Source organism: Hydra vulgaris, chromosome 11 (assembly GCF_038396675.1).
Source record: "Hydra vulgaris chromosome 11, alternate assembly HydraT2T_AEP".
In the NCBI taxonomy this organism is placed as follows: Eukaryota; Metazoa; Cnidaria; class Hydrozoa; order Anthoathecata; family Hydridae; genus Hydra; species Hydra vulgaris.
The window spans coordinates 48938250-48961790 of record NC_088930.1 but is presented as its reverse complement, the minus strand read 5'-3'; the positions used below and the strand labels follow the sequence as shown (position 1 = coordinate 48961790).

The following is a 23541-nucleotide window of genomic DNA, read 5'->3' as shown; positions in this document are numbered from 1 at the left end:
CACCGGCTGTAGTGCCCCATTAGTAAATGTCCAGCTGGATATTGACATGTCTTTGCATACAATACTTAGGTTACATGAAGCCAAACTTCTGAGATATAGGAAGCGCATACTAAAATTTATTATTTAAAGTTTATTTTATTACTTAACTGTCAATACAGGCGAAGCAGACACATCGCATGGAGAAACGTATGGCAGATGCAAACAAAATTTAATCTTATCCACCTGATTGGGGCTCAATTATTTGGTCTGATGAGAAAAAATTTAACCTTGATGGTCCAGATGGATATCAACATTATTGGCATGAAGAAGAGCCCGTAACTTTCTTGTCCAGACAAAATGGTGGCGATGGTGTCATGTTTTGGGGTGCATTTTCCAAGGGTGGATTATCTGAGTTAAAGTTCTTCGAAAGGAAACAAACAGCTGAGACTATATTATTACTCTCTTATTATTAATGCTACATGGGCATGCCAACTAGGGACATACGTTTGTCTTTATACAAGATATCACATGGATACATACGGCAAAGACTGACGGAATTTGTAACAGAACATGACACCCAGTTGTTTGATTATCCAGCACTGTAATCCGAATTGAAAACATTTAGGGTTACTTGTCTCGTTATGTGTATGCAAATGGAAAACAATACAGTAATGTCATGGAACTGGAAATGGCACTCCGGATGGAATGGAACAAATTAGATAAATTATAGTACATTCTAACTGTGCTTGACTTGAAATAAGTCTATGGTTGTTGTTCTGATTTTCTTTAACACATTGCAAAGAAACAAAGTTTGTGTTAGCACATTTTTTAATAAATCTTTTTAATAAAACTTTAAAACATAAAAGTTAACGTTATAATATAATATCATTGAACTAACCATAAGATATTTTAATAGTTAAAATGCCTTTAAAATGCTGTGTATTTCTTTAGTCACTCATCTACAACAAAAAAATAAATTTATAAATTCCTGAACAATCCAAAACCAACAAACAACCAACAAACCAAAAATATTTTGGTTTAGAAATGAATTATTATGAGAAATCCACTTAGTTATAGATCAACAGTTACAACTGCTACGAGACATTGCTGAACTGTAAAATTTTATGAAACCTTGAGGTAAGCAAATAAAACAGCTTACGCTAGATACCAGCAATGCAATTGTGCCATACACGTTATGACATAATGATCTAGTAGAAACTTTGTTAAGTAATGGAGCAAAGTATGGCTAATTAGGTGGGTTTTCAACAAATCCTCTTGAAAAAGCCTTTTCTAAGCTTTAACAGGGATCTGGAGGTACTTACTTTATAAATAAACCTGTAATTGAAAAAAATTCATATTCAACATACTCAATTGTTGTTACAACTTGACATTCCTGTAGATGGTATTGATGGTCATACTTGGGATATATGTTGTAGAGATATTTCAACCGATGAAAAAGAACTGCTGGATAAATACACGATCTTGAAAGTTCAGTTAATAAATCTACATTAATGGCTATAGTTTACATAGCAAGCTATGTGCAAAAAAAAGCAAAATAAAATTTATGATGATACTACCAATTATATATAATAAATATGGAAGTTATCTGAATAGCCAACCAGAAGCAAACTTGAAATTCCTTCTGATACCTTGTTCAATGGTCATATTTTGCTTTCAATTTTTAAGGTGCTAATGGACTTTTATGCAGAACATTTTGTGTTACTCAGTTTGAGTTCATAGCAGCTAAATATCAACTTAAAATCACAAAAAAAAACTATGCAAAATATATTTAATCTCACTCAGCCAATCTCACATCCACTTAACGGGATCTTTTGTTATCATCAGAATCTTAGAAATCTTAACAACATTTAAGTTGCAATTTATTTCGAGCAGAGCAAATTTGGGATGAAGTTTTTAAGTATCAAATTTTAATGAATTATGGGCAAAGCATGTTTGAAGGCAGATCAGTAAATGAGATATATGAATTGAGGCGTTGCGAATGAAAGGATCACACCAACCAAAATCAAGTTTTGAGTAAGCGCGCAAAATTACACTTTTTCCTACCATATAGTAGAAGAGTTTACACCCCCTCCCCCGCTGTGGTAGTTGGTGGTTTTTTTCAGACCCCCCCCAATGGTTTTTAACCGCTCCCTAGATCGCGTTTGAAGTTTCTAGACTGAAATTTGCTTGATGCATTTATAATAAAATCATGATGCATTTATAATAAAATCAGTATCATTAATTACAGACGTAAAACAAAAGACTTTCCATCTAGTAACAAAACGTGATTTACTCAAAACCAATGCACCCATTTTTGCCAATTGAATTTTTTAATTTTTTTTACACACAAATTAATATTGATGTATCATGCATTTTACATTTATTTTTGGGGGGAGGGGGCATATTAAAATAATTAAGTTACTTTCACTTTAGAGAGAATGGTCTGCAAACATAGTTTTAAAAAAAGTGCAATCCAAATACATAATACAAAAAAAATGATAAAGAAACTCATGGTATGCATATTTGTGTAATAATTAAACAATATTAGCAAGAAATTTACATAGCTACATGAAAACTTTGTTTTTTTTCTCAGTTATAGAGCATGAAGCAAATAAGCATTTAAAAAAAAGTTCCTTGAAAACGAGTTTCAAAAATAAGTCCTTCTGACTGCAATAAAGTAACATCAAGAATATCATTTAAATCCATTTCACATAATTTTCTTCTACATTTTAATTTATCTAACTTTTATCTGCAATAGGGGCATGATAAAGGAAAAAAAATTAAAAAAAAATCCCTTGGAAACTAATTACAAAATAGTTCTTTTGGACTATTTTTTAATTAGTTTTCAAACCATAAGTTCATTTACATTAGTTTAACAAATTGTAAATAAACTTATGGTTTAGTAACAATAGAGCACATAGGCTAGCAATCAAGCATTTAAAAGTCAAGATGATCTTCATCGCCCACGTCATCATTTTCAAGATGAACTTCTTCATAATCATGCGTTGCTATGTTGAAAAATTCCTTATGGTGCACAGGCATTTACATTAAAAAGACTTTTTACATCAGCCAGTTTTTCTGCTGATAAATGTACATGCGACCCATATTTCACTGGAAGTACAATTTTGGAGAGATCAAATATTTCAGCATTATATTGCTTTGACCTGTCCTTTTACAGTTTTTATTATAGTTGGGTTTAACAATACCCTTGTTTGTATTCATTTGAAAATGAAAATACACGGATGTCTTTAAAGCTGACATTCTGAAGGGTCCTTTTCGAAATCATATTTTGCATTAGTCCAAAATCTAAGAAATCAGTAATTTCCATTTTTACAACTTTGAAAGGGATTCTTATTTTTGAAAATTTAATAAGTTCAATTTAGTTGTCTTGGGAAAACACTTTAACACCTTTTAATTTCTTTTTAAGTCTCGATCATATGGCAAGTACGAATGTCCGGGTATCATGAAGTAATGACTTTTGAATGATTCATCATGTATTTTTTATAAACAAGAAAGTACCACATTCACGTTTTTATTTTGGCCTCCACAGTTATCGCTAAACATAACTAATTTTTTTATTTGCGATAAATTGAGCTCGTCATTAAAGTACCTTTGCAAGCAACTTGCTATTTCTGCAGAACCCCATTTGCCTGTTGTCTCATTCCACTCGTACATGCAAGAGTTTCCGGTTTTAATGTTATGAATGCCAAAATTGTATGTTCATATCTTTCTTTTATAAAACTGAACATTTGTGGTAAGCTTTAGTGTAGGCATAGCTTGTTGCAAATCAAAACAAATTGCAGCTAAGGTTGCATCATCATTATTTTTAAAAGAAGACAGTTTATCTTGAACTGTTTTTGCACGCTTTTTATGTACAGCCTGATTAAGCTTTAACTCTGAAATACAAGCCTGGTTTCCTGCATTATCCTCTTTTTTCAACTCTATTTCAGTTTTGTCACAAAAATTACATGTATCACTTTTGGGTGGTTCAAACCCCAGATTAAATTCAGTATTAAAATTTTTTCTATAAAACCATTTTGTTGCAATTTCACTATCAGCATGATTTTCATGCATCCACTCTAAATACTTCTCATAAACAGCGTTAATGTTCATACCTGTTGGTAAGTACTTACAATTCGGACTCTTTGCTCTACTATAATGGCGTGATAATTTTGGCAATGCATTTATGTGCTCACATACAAAATTAGCACATTTGTCTGAAATTCTAGTAATTGGTTTACGGTTGCCTCGTTTGTCTTTTTCAGTTCTGTTTCGCACAGTTCGCACAGTTCTGTTTCGCTTAATACTAATGCCAAATATACTAATAAATGCACTTCGACACACAATGTGTTTGGTGTTGTCATACAAAACTTTATAATGAACAGTTCTAAGTTTCTTACTAGGTCGCTGAGTGATACGGGAACGTCCTGGATCACTTTTTAATAACTTACTAAGATAAGCATTCTGGTCATTAAAATTGCCTATCTTCCAAAAATTGTCAAAAAGTATTTGAATTTTATCAATGCCAATTTTTGTGAAACACCCACACGAACACGGTGGCCCTATTGAACGTGCTGCAACATCTTTTCCAGATTTGTGACTGGTATAGGCTTGTCCCGTATTTCTTTTCATTTTTTTAACTGAATCTTTCCACAATTCAATATTCTTTGTTCTTTTATGAGCATATCCAGATGGACCAGACTGCACTTCATTATCCGAATCACTCACAATTATCTAGGCAAATAATTTACACAATTAGGAAAATGCCAATCAATAATAATAGCATTTTCACTTAAGATTGTTTAAAGCCCACTAGTTAATTACATTGAAGATGTATTTTAATATTTAAATACCAAATTGACACCCGCTATTAGTGAGCTTGCGCGAGTCTCGGCTCTGATTGGTTCCCCGAGCTTAACGCTTGGTTGCTGTGCCTCTTTCGGGCAAACGTTTTACTCGTTACAAAGTGTGTTTCTTCAGATTTTATCACGTGTAAATAACAAGGGATTTTCAGTCAGAAAGAGGCCCACTGACACGTTAATCTTGTGTTATATTGTAGATGACAGACTAAAGTAAAAAATGGTTAAAGAAAACCGATTTTCGAAAATTGGTTGGTGTGCCCCTTTCGTTTGCAACGCCTCAATTGTTCATCAACAAGACAAAAAGAATATTATAACTACAAACATTTTAACATAAAAAAGTAATGTGGGCACACCAGCAGTCAAAACCGAATGCAAAGTATGACCTACATACATGCAGGCATATCTACTCACAGTGAAATCAAATGCAACACTAAGAAAAATGTAAACATGTAGTTAGAGTAGTCAAATCAGTTATGCTTTGTTTTTATAAAATAGCACAATCATCTAAATCTGATCCTTAACACAATACATGAACTTACTATTTGCTACAGTTTATTCCTGTAGCAAACTGTAAGTTTATGATCTCATTCACTCAACAACTACTGATTACAATTTGATTTGCCATGTTCTGAATAAATATTTTATTTAGTTTTTACATAATTTTTACCTGCAAATCCATTATTAAATTTTGTAAGTCATGCAGAATTTGAATGATATGTTAACAAAACATTAAACTTAATTGCACAACCAACAGTAATAGATAAATTAGCAAATCTAGTCAAGACAAAATCAATGGGATATGATGGTATAAATCCCTGAGTATTTAGAAAATTTGCTGCCCTACCCATATTGACATATAAGCACTTCTTCAAATGTACTCTCCCTGATAACTGGAAGCGCTCAAATGTCACGCTAATCTTCAAAAAAGATAATAAACAAACTCTCTATTAATGTTGGTCTCTCTCACATCAGTGCCAAGTCAAATTTTTAGGAGATTTCTACACCATCATATAACATTTTGCACAAAACATGGACTTATTCCAAATCACAACATAGATTTGTTTATAAACAAGGTTGCGTCAGTAACCTACTTAAAGCCTGTGACAATTTCAAAGAATAAACTTAGTGGTGAAACTGTACAGTGCAGAAGTAATCAACAGATTGTGCCAAAGCTTTTGATATAACTCACAATCGCCTTATTATAAAGATTTCTTCACACTGTATGAGTGTTCTACTTATAAAACTGATAGTCATGGTTAAGCAGTTGACAAAAAAGTGTTATTAATTACAATTTGTATCCGAATGGATAAGTGCGACACCTTTTCTAGAAAGATTACTACTGATTCTTGAAGAACATTTTAATAAAAGAGCATTTTGCAGTTGCAGTATCAACCTCTAAAAAATGCTGAGGCAATTCAAAAAATTTACACTTTAGAACTTAAACAAGGATATATAAAAGGGTAATATTAAGTCTACAATATCTCAATCGGAAAACAAAAACTTAATTTTTGCAAAATTTGGCTAAAAGGTTCATTAAGCTTTTAAAATAAAAAAAAGGCTCTTGCTACTCTTAAATGGTTAAATTAATCTTGATAATGAGTAGTTTATTGAAACATTGAAACTAAAATAAATTGTCAACTATTTTTTCAAATTTTTTTTAAAAAATAAAGCTTAGAAATTTTCTGAGGTTTTATTACACAACTTTTCAAATTAAAAAAAAAAAAAAAAAAAAAAAAAAATTTTAAGTATATAAAAGACAGGATAAAAAAAACATGTTTTAAAGATTATATATATATATATATATATATATATATATATATATATATATATATATATATAAAACTTTAAAACATGTTTTATATATACTGTGTCTTTTATATACTTAAAATTACTTTTTTTTTTTTAATTTTAAAAGTTGTGTAATAAAACCTCAGAAAATTTCTAATTTCTAATTAATATATATATATATATATATATATATATATATATATATATATATATATATATATATATATAAATATATATATAAATCCCAAATTATATTGAACCCAAATATCTTTACAACTTCACGTGAAAAACGAGTTGCATATTTGAAATCAAAATGAGAAATGTTATACAAAAAACAAATCGTTTCCTTGGCACCAGAAATGTTTTGTTGTTGTTGACCAGTGTAATCTATTCACTTTAATAAATTTTTCTAGATGATTAAAAAAATAATCATTAAAAAAAATTAAGAAGTTAAAGAAAGCAGTCAAATTTTAACTTTTTAGGTTAAGGTTATTTAAGAACTTTTAATGAGGTTTTTATTTTTTAAGGATATTTAAGGTTTTTAAGAAGAAGTGGGAACACTGTATATATAAAATAATAAAAATAATTAAATTTTGCACTTATGTAAACAATTTTTTAGAGATGGGGGCAATAATAATTCATACTCTTATTTCATCTCAAAAAATGCAGCAATTTTTAAGGACAGCTTGGACATTGCACACATTATTTCCTTTCCTAATCCTAATTCTGCATATATCAACATGCATATGTGGTTGGGGTTAGGTTAACCTTGTTTATGCATTTTATATTATTATAGTAAAAACTATAAAATACTTTTAAAATTATTGAAACATAATTATGACTTAAGTCTAAATATAAAATCGCTGAGAAAAGAAAAATAGAATAAAGTGTCAATATGAAACTTATTTAATATAGAAAATAAAATAAACAGTAATTAACTAAAAATTGGAGATATATATTAAACACATGCAGATAAATAAGAAAAACTAATAAACTTGTTTATATATATACACACACAAACACACATGAGATTTCTGATTAATGTACTAAGTACCAAGATTAAATTCAGAATAAAAAATTCGACTTACCATAACACCGCGTCCTCTTAATTTTTTACCAGACTTAGAAACCTTTAAAAAAAATCTTGGTATAAATTTTTTTGAAACATATAAAATACTTATGACTTATTTACTTAATGAGAGTATTATAAATTAATTGAATTTTAAAAATTTTAATGCTTTCACTGCATAGAAACTACATACAACTTTAAAGGCAAAAATATTACTTAAAACAAAAAAAGCTATTTAAATTGCAAACTTATGTGCACTTTGCTTACCAACAATAAAAACTTTCATCATAAATTTATATTTCAAAACAAATAAATAAATCCAAAAAAAATAAAATAAAAAGGAACAAATAAAATGCAAACCATATTAATCCGAGTACGAAGCTGAAGATTGTTTTGTCTTGAATGGAGTCTAATAATAGAAGATAATAGAGTAAAATAGAAAAAGAAGTATACCTTTTACAATTTCAAATGCATATTAACTAATCTAACCCTTCTTTCTCTCTGCGCTCTCTTACAGGAGAAGGTGTTTTGCTTCGCCTCAAAAGAAAGGAATTCGGAACAGCAGGAACATAATTTAAATCCATTTGCCCATTTTCTTTTAAAACCAACTCCTTTAGATCACGAACTTCATTAGCACTATTAGGTCTATAATTATAGATTTAAATCTTAATTCTTAATCACTCTAATTAAATTTTGTATATTATTTAATAATTTATAAAATACATATAATTATTTTTTGGATAAGATTTGCATTTATATATAAATCAAATTACAAACAGCTAAAATTATTAAAAGGCTTCTATAAAGTATACAGGAATGGGGAAAAGGGTTATTCAAGTTAAACAAATGATGGGGAAAAAGGTTTTCAAAGTATCAAATAAACAAGTTTAAAATATTTTTAACTAAGACATTTAAATTTGTTTTGTTATTTTTAAAAATTTATAGTCTTTTAATAAAACGTCTTATTGAAAATAGTATATAGCAGTAATATAGTTTAGAATAAAATATACACGTGTAAAAATAGTAAAATCACTTATCTATCTGTACATTTGTTTTACATAAACTTGGTATGCATACAGAATATAAAATTAGTATGTGATCTATATAAAAACAGGAAGCTGAACAAGCATAAATTTCAGTGCCAACTGGCATACAGGCGCCAAATAAATTTGCAAAGATTAGCATAAGTGCAAATTGGCATTTTGCACTTATGCTAATTCGCACTTGTGCCAGTTTTTGCAATTTTATTTGACGCACTTATGTCAATGTTTGCAAACTCTTTTGGTATACTTATGCCAGTTTTTGTAACTGCTTCACACATATGACAGTTTGCACTTATTAAGTCATCCTGTTAATAATATAAGAAAATTTTTTTTTTTTAAATATAAGAGTTTACAATAACATATATTCTTATAAATCGAAACACATTTTCATTTTTATGAAACATGGTTTAAAACTCTCTATAATAGATTAGTGCTGTATTGTTATTGGCAATCTCTAAGGTAGGTGAAGATCCTAGAATTTATAATAATTGACCATAAAAGTTATTTTAATATATAAACAAATATTCTATACCTTGCAACAGGGGTGTAGAGTAGTAAAAAAAGCACCAATTCTGACCCCAATCATTGGAATTTTCAGAGTACCACTCTGACTCAAAAGCAAAGAATTTTTTAAAAAATATTACGCAATGATTGAAATTTTTTTGTGTGCTAAATATATGAAAAATTCTTTGAAGGTCAAATATTTTGTACATGCAAATGCAATACCAAGAGTCACAATTTGTTTAGCCACTTTAACTTCACTACAAATGTCATGACTCTGTCTCTACAGCCCTGCCTTGCAGTATAAAAATAATTATTATAGTTGTGTAAATCTAACTAATTAGTTTATAAATCAAGATCCAAAATAACCTTACATATTGACATACCTCAAATTTAGAGTTTTTGTGCAGACTTGATTAGTACTGATCAAGATTTTTAATATAAAAAATTTGTTTTTACATTTTTAGATTTCTTAATGCGGAAACATTAAAAATCTTCTTACGGTAATGCTTAAAACATAATTTTCTCAAAGCAAAGAGTTTGAGCTATGTTTTAAATAAACTTTGCATGCAAGATATTAAATAAGTCTGTGACCTAGTTAAAACCTATAATTATTTTTAGATCTATAGTAAAAGCTACTTGTTTGCACTTAAGAAATTTAAAGATAATTTTGTAATTCTTTAAACAATTGATGTATTAATTAAATTCTATTTCACATATACGCAGATAAATCCTGTCAATTTTAATTTAATAATTAAACTCTATTTCACTTATACCCAGATAAGTCTTGTCAAATTTATCAAAAATAATTTATAGAAGCTGAGATAAGTTTTTTTTTTAGATATGAAAAGTCACAAAAAAAAAAACAAAAAAAATTTATTATTCATTGCTTGTTTAAACAACATAATTCAAAATTTTTATTGAAGTAGAAATGCATCTAGAAAAAAAAGAATGGATATAAAAACTTTTTATTAGTTGTTTTTTAAATGTATAGTTTTTCTGCACAATAAGTATTATTGTTTATAAACTATGTATTAGAAAAAGTTCCTCAAGGTTTTAACATTGTTTAAATATTCATTTTATCTTTTCTAGATGAATTTCTACTTCAAATAAAATTTGGGATTACTTATTGAAATGATATTTCATTTATAATAATTTTATAGTGTTCTTTGAAATTATAAAAGTAATAACACTATGATAGTGATATAATTTTTATAACACAGTGACAATTATGTTCTTACTATTGCAGTTTTAAGTTTATTGTTTTGTTTTTATAACTTTTTTGCTAACAAATACTACATTTTTTTTCCAACTTCTTCACTTCTAACAAGGCTGCAAGCAACCACTAATTAGAGTTGGAAGTTACTGGAAGAGAAAAGATGAAGATTGTAGAGCAAGGTAACGATTGACAGACAAATTAAAAGATCGCAAATTATATGAATCAGGAAAGTAAGATGCACCTTGTCCAAAAGAGAAAGGGCATCATTAAAAAATCCACCACAGATATGGCAACAGTATTCCATACAAGGCCCGATTTAAAATTTATAGAGATAGAGAATAGAATTCGGAGTAAGAAAGTGTTGAGCTTGATAAAGAGATGCAACCATAACAGACGCTAAATTTGCAACGGATTTGATATATGGTTTCCAAGAAAGATTTAAACCTAGAAGATGAAGGGAAGATGACTCATCAAGTACAGTACCGCTCATAAATATAGGAAGATCTAAATTATTAGAATAACAATTGACTGAAAAAAATTAAATTTTATCCAAATTAAAGTTAACCAGCAATTGTGAGCCCCATACTGTAACAGAAGTAAGATCCTTTTCAAGCTCAAATGCCCCCTCCAAGCAGTCAGAGAGTGTTAGCTTCTTATCATGACAAGAATAAATGGTAGTATCATCAGCGAACAATGCCACCTTAGATGTGAGATTATAGATTCAAGATAAGAAATTAAGTGTTTGTTAATTAAAGATTCAAAAACCTTGCTTATGATAGGAAGAAGACTAATGAGATCGTAGTTAGATGAATCAGATTGCTCTCCAGAATCTTTGAAAATAGGGAAACAGATGCTGTTTTACAGCAGGCTGGAAAACAAGACTCTGATAAGCACTTGCTGAATAGTTTTGAGAGTATAGACGACAGCTTCGGAGAACACTTCTGCAGGACTATAACAGGTGTGTTGTCTGGGCCACAAGCTGTAGAAGAGTCTAAGCAGGAAATCACTTTAAATACAGAAGCTGGAGTGATACGAATGTCAAGAAATGGATCAACCTGTTTGACGGCTATCTCAGGTAGAAAGCAACTAGTGGAATCAAGAGATGATATTGATGAAAAGTTCTTAGCAAACTATTCAGCTTTGTCTTTAGAATTACAGATTTGCTCTTATTATTGATACTATTAAAGATTCTCCAGAAGTCATGAAAGCCTAATTTTTGTGATGAAATACGAGATTTCATGACATAAGAATGGCGGGCTTTGGCGTTAGACAAAAGCTTTTTACAATGGTTTCTAGCAGTAATAAACAGACGCCTGTTTTCTGGAGAATTGTTTTGCTGATAGATATGGAAATAACGGTTTTGATTGGCAATAGCAGCAGCACAATGTGACGAAAACCATGGAGAAAAGTTAGGTTTGACCTGGAATCAATTGTCAACAGGAAGACGAAAGATTTCTACCCAAGAGCCATCACAAAGAAAATCACGGAAAGAGTCTCAGTCAGCTTTCAGGTACTTGTAAGAGGTATGATGATAAGGGGATTCAGATAATTGGAAGTATGAGATATTAGTTTTAGAAAGATCAAACTGTGATCAGAAGCAGGGAAGGGTGAATGTGGAAAACTGAGCACTGACTAGGATCAGAAAAAAGACATAAGTCAAGTACAGAAGGTAAATGAATAGGGTTGTCTGGAAAGAGAGTTGGAAAGTTGACTATTTGTTAGGTTATTTATTTAGTTAGGGATTGAGAAAGGCAAAAGTTGTGGGCTTTAATGCCTGTAGAGTCACTTGAATGCAGTCTTGAGATAAAGGAGAGCGATATAGAACAAAGAGAAAGGCGATAGAGTGAAGTGGTGCTAAACTAAAGCACATTAAAGAATAGTCTATGGATTCAAACCTAGTTTTCGGACAAATGAATGAATTCTTACGAATGCAAATGCCCAGGCCAAGCATGTGACTATTGGAGTCTTTACGAATTAAAGGAAGATAACCATCAACACTAAGATCACAAGACTCAACAGCTGAACTCAAATTAGTCTCACAAAGAGCAAGTAGGTCTGGTGAACTTTGCAAGAGATAAGACTATTAGTAAATGATAGGTTTAGTGAACTTGGTGATGATGATGGTTTTTTGTGTTTTATAGTTTTTGGTACTTTATTCATTTTTAAATTTGTTAAAGAACTTGATTCAAAGCATAGATAGTGTTCAGTACACTGTTTTATAGCCCAACCAATTGCCTCGTTACTATTAATAAAATCTAAGCCATAAGGCTTAGATTTTATTAATAGTAAATGAGAGGCTTTAAAACAATTATTTTTTTTTATAGACATAAATGGAAACATAAATAAACTTGAATGTTCTCAAAACATCTTAGTGCGAAAGAATAAAAAGAATATTCGCTAACACTGAAAACCCGCGGAATCTACGAACAAAATAATTTTATTGGTTCAAAAAATACACTGACTAATTAAAGTTCTAGAGTTTTTTGTTAGATTGTTTTAAAAATTGTATTATTTGAAATTTGTTGATATTTCTAGCATAAATTCTTTAAAGATTATATATCAAACGAAATAATACTTTAATACTATGGCTTATTCTCGTAAATCTTTTAAACTAATATTATTTGTTTACAAAAATAAATATTTTAAATATATATTTTTTATGTAAATGTAACTATGTGTATCTGTTTTTTATTCTAATGGTTTAAAGCAATTTTTACGATTTATTTTTATATAAAGAAATATATTTTTATATAAAGTTATATATAAAGAAATATATATAGTTATATATATAGAAATGTTATATATATAGAAAGTTATGTTAGTTATGTTAGTTATGAAAGAAATGTTATATATATATAAAGTTATATATATATAAATATATATAAATATATATATATATATATATATATATATATATATAATATATATATATATATATATATATATATATATATATATATATATATATATATATATATATATATATATATATAATATATATATAAAAAGTTATTAGATATAAAGAAAAGTTTTTGAGTTTTTAGATATTGGTTTAGTAGCTCTAAATATTTTTGTTTCAGTTGACATTCTTACAAACTTGTTATACTTAAAGTTGCTTTTTTTCTGTTTTAAATACTAATTAAAATTAAAAAGCCCACTCACTAAACATCATCAGCGATATTGTGAAGCAATGCCATTTCCTCTTCATAAAATACTTTTTAATTGATTTCTATTTAACTTAATTTCTACAGTAACATTTAATTATTTCTACAGTAACATTTAATTATTTGAAACCCTGTTCATCTTACTAAGAAGAATTGTTTCAAATATGTCAAAATTTCCATGTGAAACATAAAATTGTTATTAAAAAAATTAACTTTTTTATTTATAAAATAATTTAGCTTAAATAAAACTAAAGCTTGTGTTTTATTAGAATCTTGTTAGACTTTATGAAGACAGGGACTATTTTCATATTGGAGGCCTTTAAATGTGCCACAGCATAAAAAGGGTAAAAAAAAAAAAGTCTTCTTGACTATTACGGGGCCCCTAACATTGCGGGGCACAGGGCTATAGTCCCCTTTAACCCCAACCCTTCTTTATTAAAATTTATAAAAGAGCGATGTTTTGAAAATATTTTCTATAAACGTAATTTATTTTGCTTCAAGTTTTTTAGCGTTATAAGTTATTTTCTTTTTCTAGTTTTTTTTTTTTGTAATTGTCACTCATCAGTCCAATCATTTTTGTTTTGTTTTTTGAAATGTTCTCAAAACAACTTAAAAATCTGGCCAGTTTTTTGTAACTAAATTTCATTCCTGCGGTCAGTTATCGAGAGCAATTGCTCCCACTTCCCGACCAAGCCTGTTTACCCCTTAAGTCATTGCCTAGGAGGCCTTCTACAAGACAGTAGCCAGATGCATTTAACATCAGCCCAAGATGAGTATTTTTATTGAGATACTATCTCTAACCTTTACTCAACCAAGAGCCCCAAGGCAGGGGGTGTTTTAAGTCAGAGTTGGCATCTTCTAGACTTTACCTAAAAAGACGTATCCTACAAGGCAGCAGTACATGAAGCAGATTGTTTTGGGTTACATGTTACCAGTAACAGGATAACCTCACCTGACACTAAATCAAATGTACCTAATAAATATTAAAATGACCTGATAAAAAATAACTTCTAACTTTATAAAAAAAATTTATATAATTACTGCTCTTCCAATAAAAAATTTAAAAAACTTTATAAATTATTAACAGATTATAAGAATAATCAATATAAAACTAAATATTTCAGGCCAGGATTAAGATTATCATGATCATCCAGGTACTGATAACATGTAATCACACATAACCTTACAGATGTCTTTCTGCCATGTAACTCTGACTTAAAATACACCCAGCTTAAAGATTCTCAGTTGAGTTCTTAAAGATTCTCAGTTTGAGATCTTGATAAAAATATTTGTCTTTAACAGTTGTTTACATCTGGAACTGACTTGTAGAAAACTTTCTAGGCAAAAGTGTTTGAAGTAAACAGAAATTTTTTTGTAGGACTCCTTTGTAGAACTTGCACTCCCTTTTATCAATAGGTTGGGATAGATTTTGACTTGCTGTTACATTATTTCCTGCCTAGGACGACGAACACTGGATGATCTTCACTGTTGTTTATTATTAGTGATCTTCCTAATAATCTTACCCCATATTTTTACTTTTTTACTACATTTTTATTCTTTACCCTAATTTTATTTAGTGACTCTACTTGCTAGATGAGACAACTTTATACTTCAGTCAAAATGTTATCAGATTTTAATTACTTAAAAAGGCAACCAATCTTCAATGTGATTTCTCTTTTAAAACAACACGGTGCACCTGTTTTCTTCTTACTTCTCATTTTAAACATAATCCAAAAACACATTGTAAATGTAGTTGGACCTGCTCTAGTTCCCAAGCTTGTGCCTCTGTCTTATTTGTCATATGGTTGCATTTTTTTCTATTTCCTACAACTACTACCACGGTCACTGCTCAAGCGATAAATACCACTCGAATATCTCTTGTTCAATCTTTAAAACTCAATTTATTTTAACTCAAAACTCTTGTTCTACAGAAACATAAGCTTATGTGACTCATTATTTAGCAAAGTGGCATCCTTTTACTGTAACTGTTCCACAAGGCTCTAAAAGCTTTAATAGATGTAGTTTTTTTTTTAAATCTCAAAGACAATACTTAAGAAGATAGGTATTCATGTTTTCCTCATTCATACAGATTATAGTTTTTTACACACACACAACTCTCAGAATTAGGAAAAAATAAGGTTGACAATAATTTTCCGCCCTCAATCTTTTAGAGGTCGGCAAAACAAATTTGATAAAAAGGTCTTATATAAAACATAGAAATGAGGTTGGCAATTTTTTGCTGACCCTTTTGAGTCGGCAGTTAGGTTGACATTGCCGAATGCCAACCCTAATTCCAAGGGTTGGTTGGTATATATATATATATATATATATATATATATATATATATATATATATATATATATATATATATATATATATATATATATATTAACATATAAATTTATATATATATATTGAAATTAAAGAGAAAAAAAATCTCACTTCTCACTAGTGGTAGTTGCTGAAATCAACTTTTTCTTCTTTTCTTCTTCACTGTCTGAAGAACTGGATGAACTACTTGAAGTATGCCTTTGAACAACTAAGAAACAATGAAGCTCTGATAAAATGTAAAATTTTAAAGAGTTTCTATCTGAAATAATAATTTTTTATTTATACTAAAAAATCATAAAAAATAAATGAACTTTCCAATTTCTATTTTTTGGAAAATAATGTTATTAAACTTAACATTTAACAAATCAACTATATAAACTAGTGCTCACTCCTCCTCAGTGAGTGTTATGATAGCTAGTACACAATTGTTTTTTATCTTAAATATTTTCAGAATCAACATTAACAATTCATATTTTTTAGTTGAATATTCTAGTAAGAATTGGTGACAGCAACAATGGCTAAGAATAATGTAAAAGTTCATATAATAAAAATAAACGTTGCAATTGTATTATTAGAAGCAAGTACCTTATAAATCAACAATGTCTTGTAAATAACATTGTGTATCAAGCTACTTTATACTCAGGCACTCTGAACAGGAATGAAAAAGTTTATTTTGGAGTTAGTAAAACAACATTTAAACTTAGATACGCTAACCATACAAAATCTTTTCATATCGAAAAATATAAAAACGATATTGAATTATCTAAGGAAGTATGGAGGTTAAAAGAAAGTGGAGTAAACCCGACAATTGAATGGAAAATTTTTAATTGTTGTAGATCTTACAATCCCACAGTAAAACGATGCAACTTATGTCTATATAAAATGTCATAATATCTTACACCAATGATAACTTATTAAATAATGAAATAGTTTCTAAATGTAGACATAAAGGCAAATTTCTTCTTTCAAAGTTTGATAGGGGTGATTAGGCAGCTGTTTTTAGATTTTTTGTTGTTGTTGTTTGTTGTTATGCAACAGCGCACACTTCACTGTAACTTTATATTTTAACGGTTTTTAGATTTTGTATTACATGGCTGATAATTGCCTTTAGGCATGAAGCTATTAGCACCATAAAAAGTTGTATTTTCTTTGTTTATAAATCTATATAATTCTCTATCAAACAAATAAATCCTATTTGTTTATTATTTGAGCACTCTTATACATACAAGAGTTTTTTGTATCTTATTTACAAATACAAAATATCATTTAATATATATATATATATAAAAAAGGATTTAGGCTAAATGAAGTTGGCAATAATTTGCCGACCTCAACCTTTTAGAGGTCAGCAAAAACAAAAAAAAATTTGACACAAAGGTCTTACCATAAAACATAGAAAAGAGGTTGGCATTTTTTTGCAGACCTCAAACACTTTTAGGTTGGCATTGCAGAATGCTGACCCTGATTCCAAGGATTGTGTGTCAGATTTGATAATTTATTCAAGCGCGTTTCAGAAGAGTTTTAGTACATGAAATCATGAGACTTTTCATGGAATCATCAGACTTTTTGTTTGTTTACATAATCGATCTCTTACGCGAACAAAAAAAAATCAATGTCATGTAGTGAAACTCTTAGGAGTAAAATGAGTTTGAATAAATTATCAAGTCTGTATATTGCGGCGTATATTATTCTGACTTTTAGGTCTACAATAAAACGGAGAGGGCGAGCTTTGACTAAAATAAAAAAATTTTGTTTTTCTTGGTATTTATTTATTCTTTTGTTTTAATCAAAAATAGCCCAAATGTTTTTTTATTATTCTTGTTAATATGAACACAACATGTCTCAGAGGTTTGGGATCCCTTTAAACAACGACAAAAAAAAAATTAAAAAAAAAAAAAAAAATTAAGGGAGTGCAGAAAACGTTTAGTGAATTTTAATAAAAAAGTATGTTTATAGAATTGCCTAATATTTATGGAGCTCTGGCTCCATAAATACTTAGCAATTTTATAAAAATATTATATTCGTCTATAGTCATGTTCTATCAAACATGACCATAGATGAATATAAACCTTAGTTGTTTATTAGTTATACATGGAATCCATAAGTAATAACTTTGAATTAACAATAATAGCAAGACTTTAATTAAGTGATTGTGAATTGCGATATATGAAAATACTTCTGGTCTTTAAATTTTTAGTCTTTTAAAAACTGTAAACTCTGCTTTTATCACTAAAATTAATAATTATTTTTAAATAAATGTTATAACAAAATGTTATATTAGAAATGAAAAAATCGCAAATCACGACAGTTAAGAAATTTAGCGGTGATTTAATATTAAATTGAAAAAAAAAAGAAGCAAAAAGATATAAAATACTTTTATTTAAATTTTTAATTAAATCTTATTTAATATTTTCTTATAAATCAAATACAATTGCCAGTAAAAACTCTTTAACACAGATATTTATATAAAATCGAAGAGAAATAAAAAACTAATAAAAACTAATTTAAAGCACTTATAGCTATTTAAAAAACAAAGTAAAAAAACCCTAATAATAAATTTTATCTTTTTTTATCGTCAATTTTATAATCAATTAATTTTCTAATTTAAAATATTTAAAATTTTAATTAATAATTCTTTCAAGTTTCTCCTAAACAAAAAACCAGTTTTTAATGTTTCATACAACACGCAATAAAGCTTAGTACGATTGGTTGATTTCTAAATTACGTGCATATTTTTCGAACCTTGAGTAATTATTTCTCTTACTTTTTATTTTATTTTGTAGTACTTAAATTAACTGGTGTTCAAAAAAATAACAGATTAAAAAATGTAAGTTTTTACTACTATTATTTTTACATAAGTAAATTTGTTTTTCTGTTTTTTCATTAATTTTTGCAAATGATAAATTTTATATTTCATTAAAACAGTGTTACGGTTTTTAATAAACTTAGAATTTGAAGACCAGAAATATTTCCAGATTTTTGAAATTGGCAATCACTTAATTTGCAACTTGAATTAAATTTGGTTAACAGAAGAGTTAATGACTAAAGAGTCTCATTTACTATATTTTAATTTTTATTGCATTTTAATTCTCTTTTAAAATTGAGTTATTAGCAAATTTATAAATTCCAATTTAAACATGTTTTAGATGCTCTTCTATTATTTAACAAAAAGTGATAGTTTGAAAAAGTTTTAAACTTTATCTAAAAAATAAGATACGTATTTTCTTTTGGAGATACCCTTGTTTAAATTTTACCTATTTTAGTGTTAGCCTAGTACTGTTTTACTCATTGTTCACTTTTTTTTATTTATTTAAATATTTTATTTATAGGCAGATTATATTTAGTCAAAGAGCTTCTACAGTTAAGACTAATTTTTTTAAACTATCAGTAAACAAAAATACTAAAAATTTCACCTTTCTTAACTGACTTGGAATTGGTTTTTGATTTTTTAATTAGTTCACCACAGTGGGAGATTGTTATATCGGCATAAGGCTTGTGATTATTGTTTGTTTTTTGGCTTTCAATTTCACGAATCAACTCGTTGCCGGATAAAACATGCCCAAAAACAGTGTGCAGGCTAAACATTTGAAAATTAAAATCATTAAAGAAAACCGAACATTAGAAAAACAAAAAAACAAATCAAAAAACAGTATGCAGACATTAATAAATAAAAAGAATTTATAATTGAATTAAAAATAAATTGAAACATACAATAAAATATAATTATAAGTACATACTTGTCCAAGTGCGGTGCAGGAGCCAAAAGTCTACAGATGAATAAAGATATAAAAACAGGAGGGATGAGATCCACAACATAGGATGGCTGCATACAGCAGAGTAAATATAAAAGCAAATAGTAAAACCGAACACTTTACAAAGCAAATTGAAGATATACAAACCTTAAGTGTGATTTAAAAAAAAATACTTAAAGAATAGTTTCATTAACCAATAGTTAATGATAAACTTCTAGTTTTGGCATTTACATACATAAAAAATTGTGATCCATTTGTGTTTGGACCACGGTTAGCCATTGAAAGAAGGTACGGCCGATTATGCATTATCTCAAAATTCTCATCTAGAAAAACAAAACATAAAATAAAAATCTATATCTATAGTCATATTCTATCTATACACATCTATCTATATAAGTATACACACATACATACACAAAAAATATTTTTAACCTTTAAAGGTACCACCATAAATAGATTCTCCACCAGTACCATTACCTGTTAATTAAAAAGTATAAATAATCAATAAGAAAATAAAATAACGAAAATTAATTAAAAAAAAAAAATGAAACTTTTGTTTTAGAGGACATTTCTCAAAAACTGCAAATATACGCATAAGTATTTGCAGTTTTTAAAACAAACAGCAAATATATAAGAGCATTAGTTCAAAATATTCATATAAATACACAAATGTATACTTATATAAATATTTTTAAATTATGACAAACTTTTATAAAACCATTTAAAATAACCATAAAAAACAAAGATCTTTTGACTGCTACTAGTCATCTTCAGTTGAAATTAATTTTTAAAAAACTTTACTTTAAAAAACTTTCTTTTAAGGTTATAAAAATAAGAAAAATATATAAAAAACTAAACAAGTTAAAATTAAATAACCATTTTGTGCCAACCTAAAACTATTGATATTAAAACTACAAAATTTTGAAACTATTAAAAACATCACTCTTTATTCATTTAAAAAATAGCATAGCAGATTTTATTGAAATTTTTGTTACAGTTTATTATATACATGTTTTAATCACTTTAAAATTAAATTTAAAAAACCACTTAACCTTACTAAATTTAAAATAGTATACAAAATCATAGTAAACATCAAATAATAGTCACAATACTTTAACTAAATAATATAAACAAGTTACCAGTGTAATTTAAAAAAAAAAAAAAGATCTTTTAATGCTCTTTCATTAAGAACAAAGAATGTTTATTACATAGGAATCTCTTTAAGTTTTTAAGTTTTTTTTTCATTAAAATTCAAAACTTATTATTTTTACATTTTTTAGTTTACTTAAGATGCAAAAATAGTTAAAATGCAATAAATAACAAATCAAATATACATTAAATAATTCAAATAAAATAAAAGTTACAAAATATTAAACTTGGTAAATATGTAATTTATGGAAGCGATGAAAAATATGAAACTTTTATAACATGTCAGGGTGTTAGCCAGGAATAAAACTTTTACTATATTTTTGGCTGGCTAACACCCTGCATGAAATAGGATTGGGCTATAGCTTTATATTAAAAAAATCATAAAATAAACATATCACATAACACATTCAAAAATAATTCATGCTGACTGAAGTTACCAGAGCTGAAGTCTCCTCCTTGAATAACAAATCCTTTAACAACTCTATGAATGATGGTATTTTTGTAATGTAGGGGTTTTAATGTAGTTTTCCCATCACCTTTCTCACCTATAATAATTCAAATAAAAATATTTTTTTTGCAGAAATAATCATTTAATTAACAATAAAAACAAATTTAAAGTACCTGTACAAAGTGCTCTAAAATTTTCACAGGTTTTTGGACATATATCTGCAAACAATTCAAACACGATTCTGCCAGCTGAAAAGAAATTTTTGCTGAGTGAAATCCTCAGTAAAAATTAAAAAATTAAATAGTACCTAATCTTATTCACAAAAAAATTACAGTCAATAAGTCTATAAAAATTATTATTTATATTGGCTTACCCAATAAAATTAATACTTAAACTGATCTTGAACTAACTATATAGTGATTTTATGTAAGAACTCCTAATTTTCGTTTATTTAAGAACTCTCTCAATTCTTATTTATGTAAGAACTTTTTTAATTTTTATTTATGTAAGAACTCTCTTATTTTATCTTTATTGTTTTACATTACTGTTATTATTCTCTTTTCTATATATTCTCTTTTTTTTAAAAAAAAAAATCTTTGTATGAGTTTTCCCCATTACCCCAAATATAACAATTTTTTTACTGTTAGAAATAAATGTTAGAAGCTAAAAGAATGTAACAAATAATTGTTACTAGCAGCAGTGCAGGCAGAATTTATTGATGTTAAAGATATGATGCTTTCAGACAATGCAAACTCTAAATTTAAATATGGTTACACTGATGTTAATTTAGTTTTTTTTTTCATAATCAAAAAATCTAAATGACATATTTTGACTAAAATCATAACTGACTTTATTAAAACTTTAGTAGAAAAAAATTTATACATTTTGAACATATAGATAATAAGCAGAAAGTTCAGATTTTATTGATATCATTAATTAGTTCAGATTTTTTTGATATGATTAAATACAAAAAAATCTAGAGTGGAATGAGTTTGAAACAGTGGTCAATTTAAAGGAAAATGTAAACAAGATAGCAAGGTCTTCTTAGAGTAATTAACCAAAAACAATTAAAAAAAATAATAATAACAACATAAAAACTTCCTTTTAATATCTCAATATTTATTACATACTAATTATTACATTTTATAGATAAAAAATAAATTTGGTTCTAAATAAAACCACATTATAAAAACCATTATAAACTTTATCTTTAAAGTCATTGGTGACGCTGTTAGTTGATTAACTATTTCTAACATAAAGAGACTATATTCTAATATAACTCATGAAAATGTTGAATACTAAATAATCAGGTAAACAAATACAAAAAACTAAATTAACCTGACACTTTGTTTATTTGAATATCAAAGAAGCATCTTGGCCTGTATCCTTTTGCAGGTGGAGGTGGATACCTTAACAGAAGGCTTTCTTCGTCACCCATTTTTTTATGTAAGATAGCTTTTGAATACAGATCTCGTGTTTAAGCAATGACGCATGCGTGAATAATAAGTGAAAAATCGACTATATTACGTACCGTAAAATCGTTTAAGTTCGGTCACTTAAGCTTTAAACATTCATAACTTAGGCATATACAGAGGCGTAACTATGGGAAGAACTGAGCTGTTCGCGCCATCGTAGAGTTTCGCTTCAGGGTATTCAGTGCTGTAACAAACATGTAACTGTACAAATATAAGTGTCTCTGAACTTATTAAAAAATTTAAAGTAACATGCTCCTCTCTTTTTATGTTCTTCTAGCAGAAAGGTACCTATTTTTTTTTTTTTTTCTTTTGTTTAACGATAAATAATCAACATATATATACAAGAAAAAAATAAAAATCTTGCCGTAGATACAAAGAAGACAGTAATTGAGACATATTGAATTGAATATTTGATAAAATATTTCTAAAAAGTTTATATTTCAGTATTTACAAATTATTTAAATTACAAACAATATTAATTTTAATTATTTAATTAAAAAATAATAAATTTTTTAATATTTATTTTATTAAAATTTACTTATTAAAAACAGTGTTTGTTGCACTAAAACACTGAAAACAATTTAAAACATTCTAATATCTGTATTACAAAATATCGTAAGCGAAACTGAAAAATGTATACAAAAAGAAAATTTGAAACCGGATCTTCAAAGAGAAAAAGGGCCAAAAAAAAGCAAGATTAAATTCAAAAAATTGATGCAATTTTTCAGAAAATAAATCTTCAATTAATAACAGTGAAGTAA

At 27.7% G+C, this 23541-nt stretch overlaps 1 protein-coding gene across 1 annotated transcript in view; it reads right to left on the bottom strand.

Moving 5' to 3' along the window:
- LOC100207023 (peptidyl-prolyl cis-trans isomerase G) overlaps positions 1 to 22930 on the bottom strand; it is a 32129-nt gene extending 9199 nt beyond the window's left edge. Inside the window, exons 1-11 of the mRNA XM_065809071.1 lie at positions 22644 to 22930; positions 21479 to 21553; positions 21295 to 21402; positions 20141 to 20185; positions 19944 to 20031; positions 19694 to 19723; positions 19370 to 19533; positions 16068 to 16164; positions 8188 to 8343; positions 8059 to 8107; positions 7718 to 7759 (exon numbers count right to left, since the gene is read on the bottom strand). Coding sequence (XP_065665143.1) covers positions 7718 to 7759; positions 8059 to 8107; positions 8188 to 8343; positions 16068 to 16164; positions 19370 to 19533; positions 19694 to 19723; positions 19944 to 20031; positions 20141 to 20185; positions 21295 to 21402; positions 21479 to 21553; positions 22644 to 22743 — 954 coding nt within the window. The 5' untranslated portion in view covers positions 22744 to 22930. The remainder of the gene's footprint in view (positions 1 to 7717; positions 7760 to 8058; positions 8108 to 8187; positions 8344 to 16067; positions 16165 to 19369; positions 19534 to 19693; positions 19724 to 19943; positions 20032 to 20140; positions 20186 to 21294; positions 21403 to 21478; positions 21554 to 22643) is intronic.
- Positions 22931 to 23541: the final 611 nt, after the last annotated feature.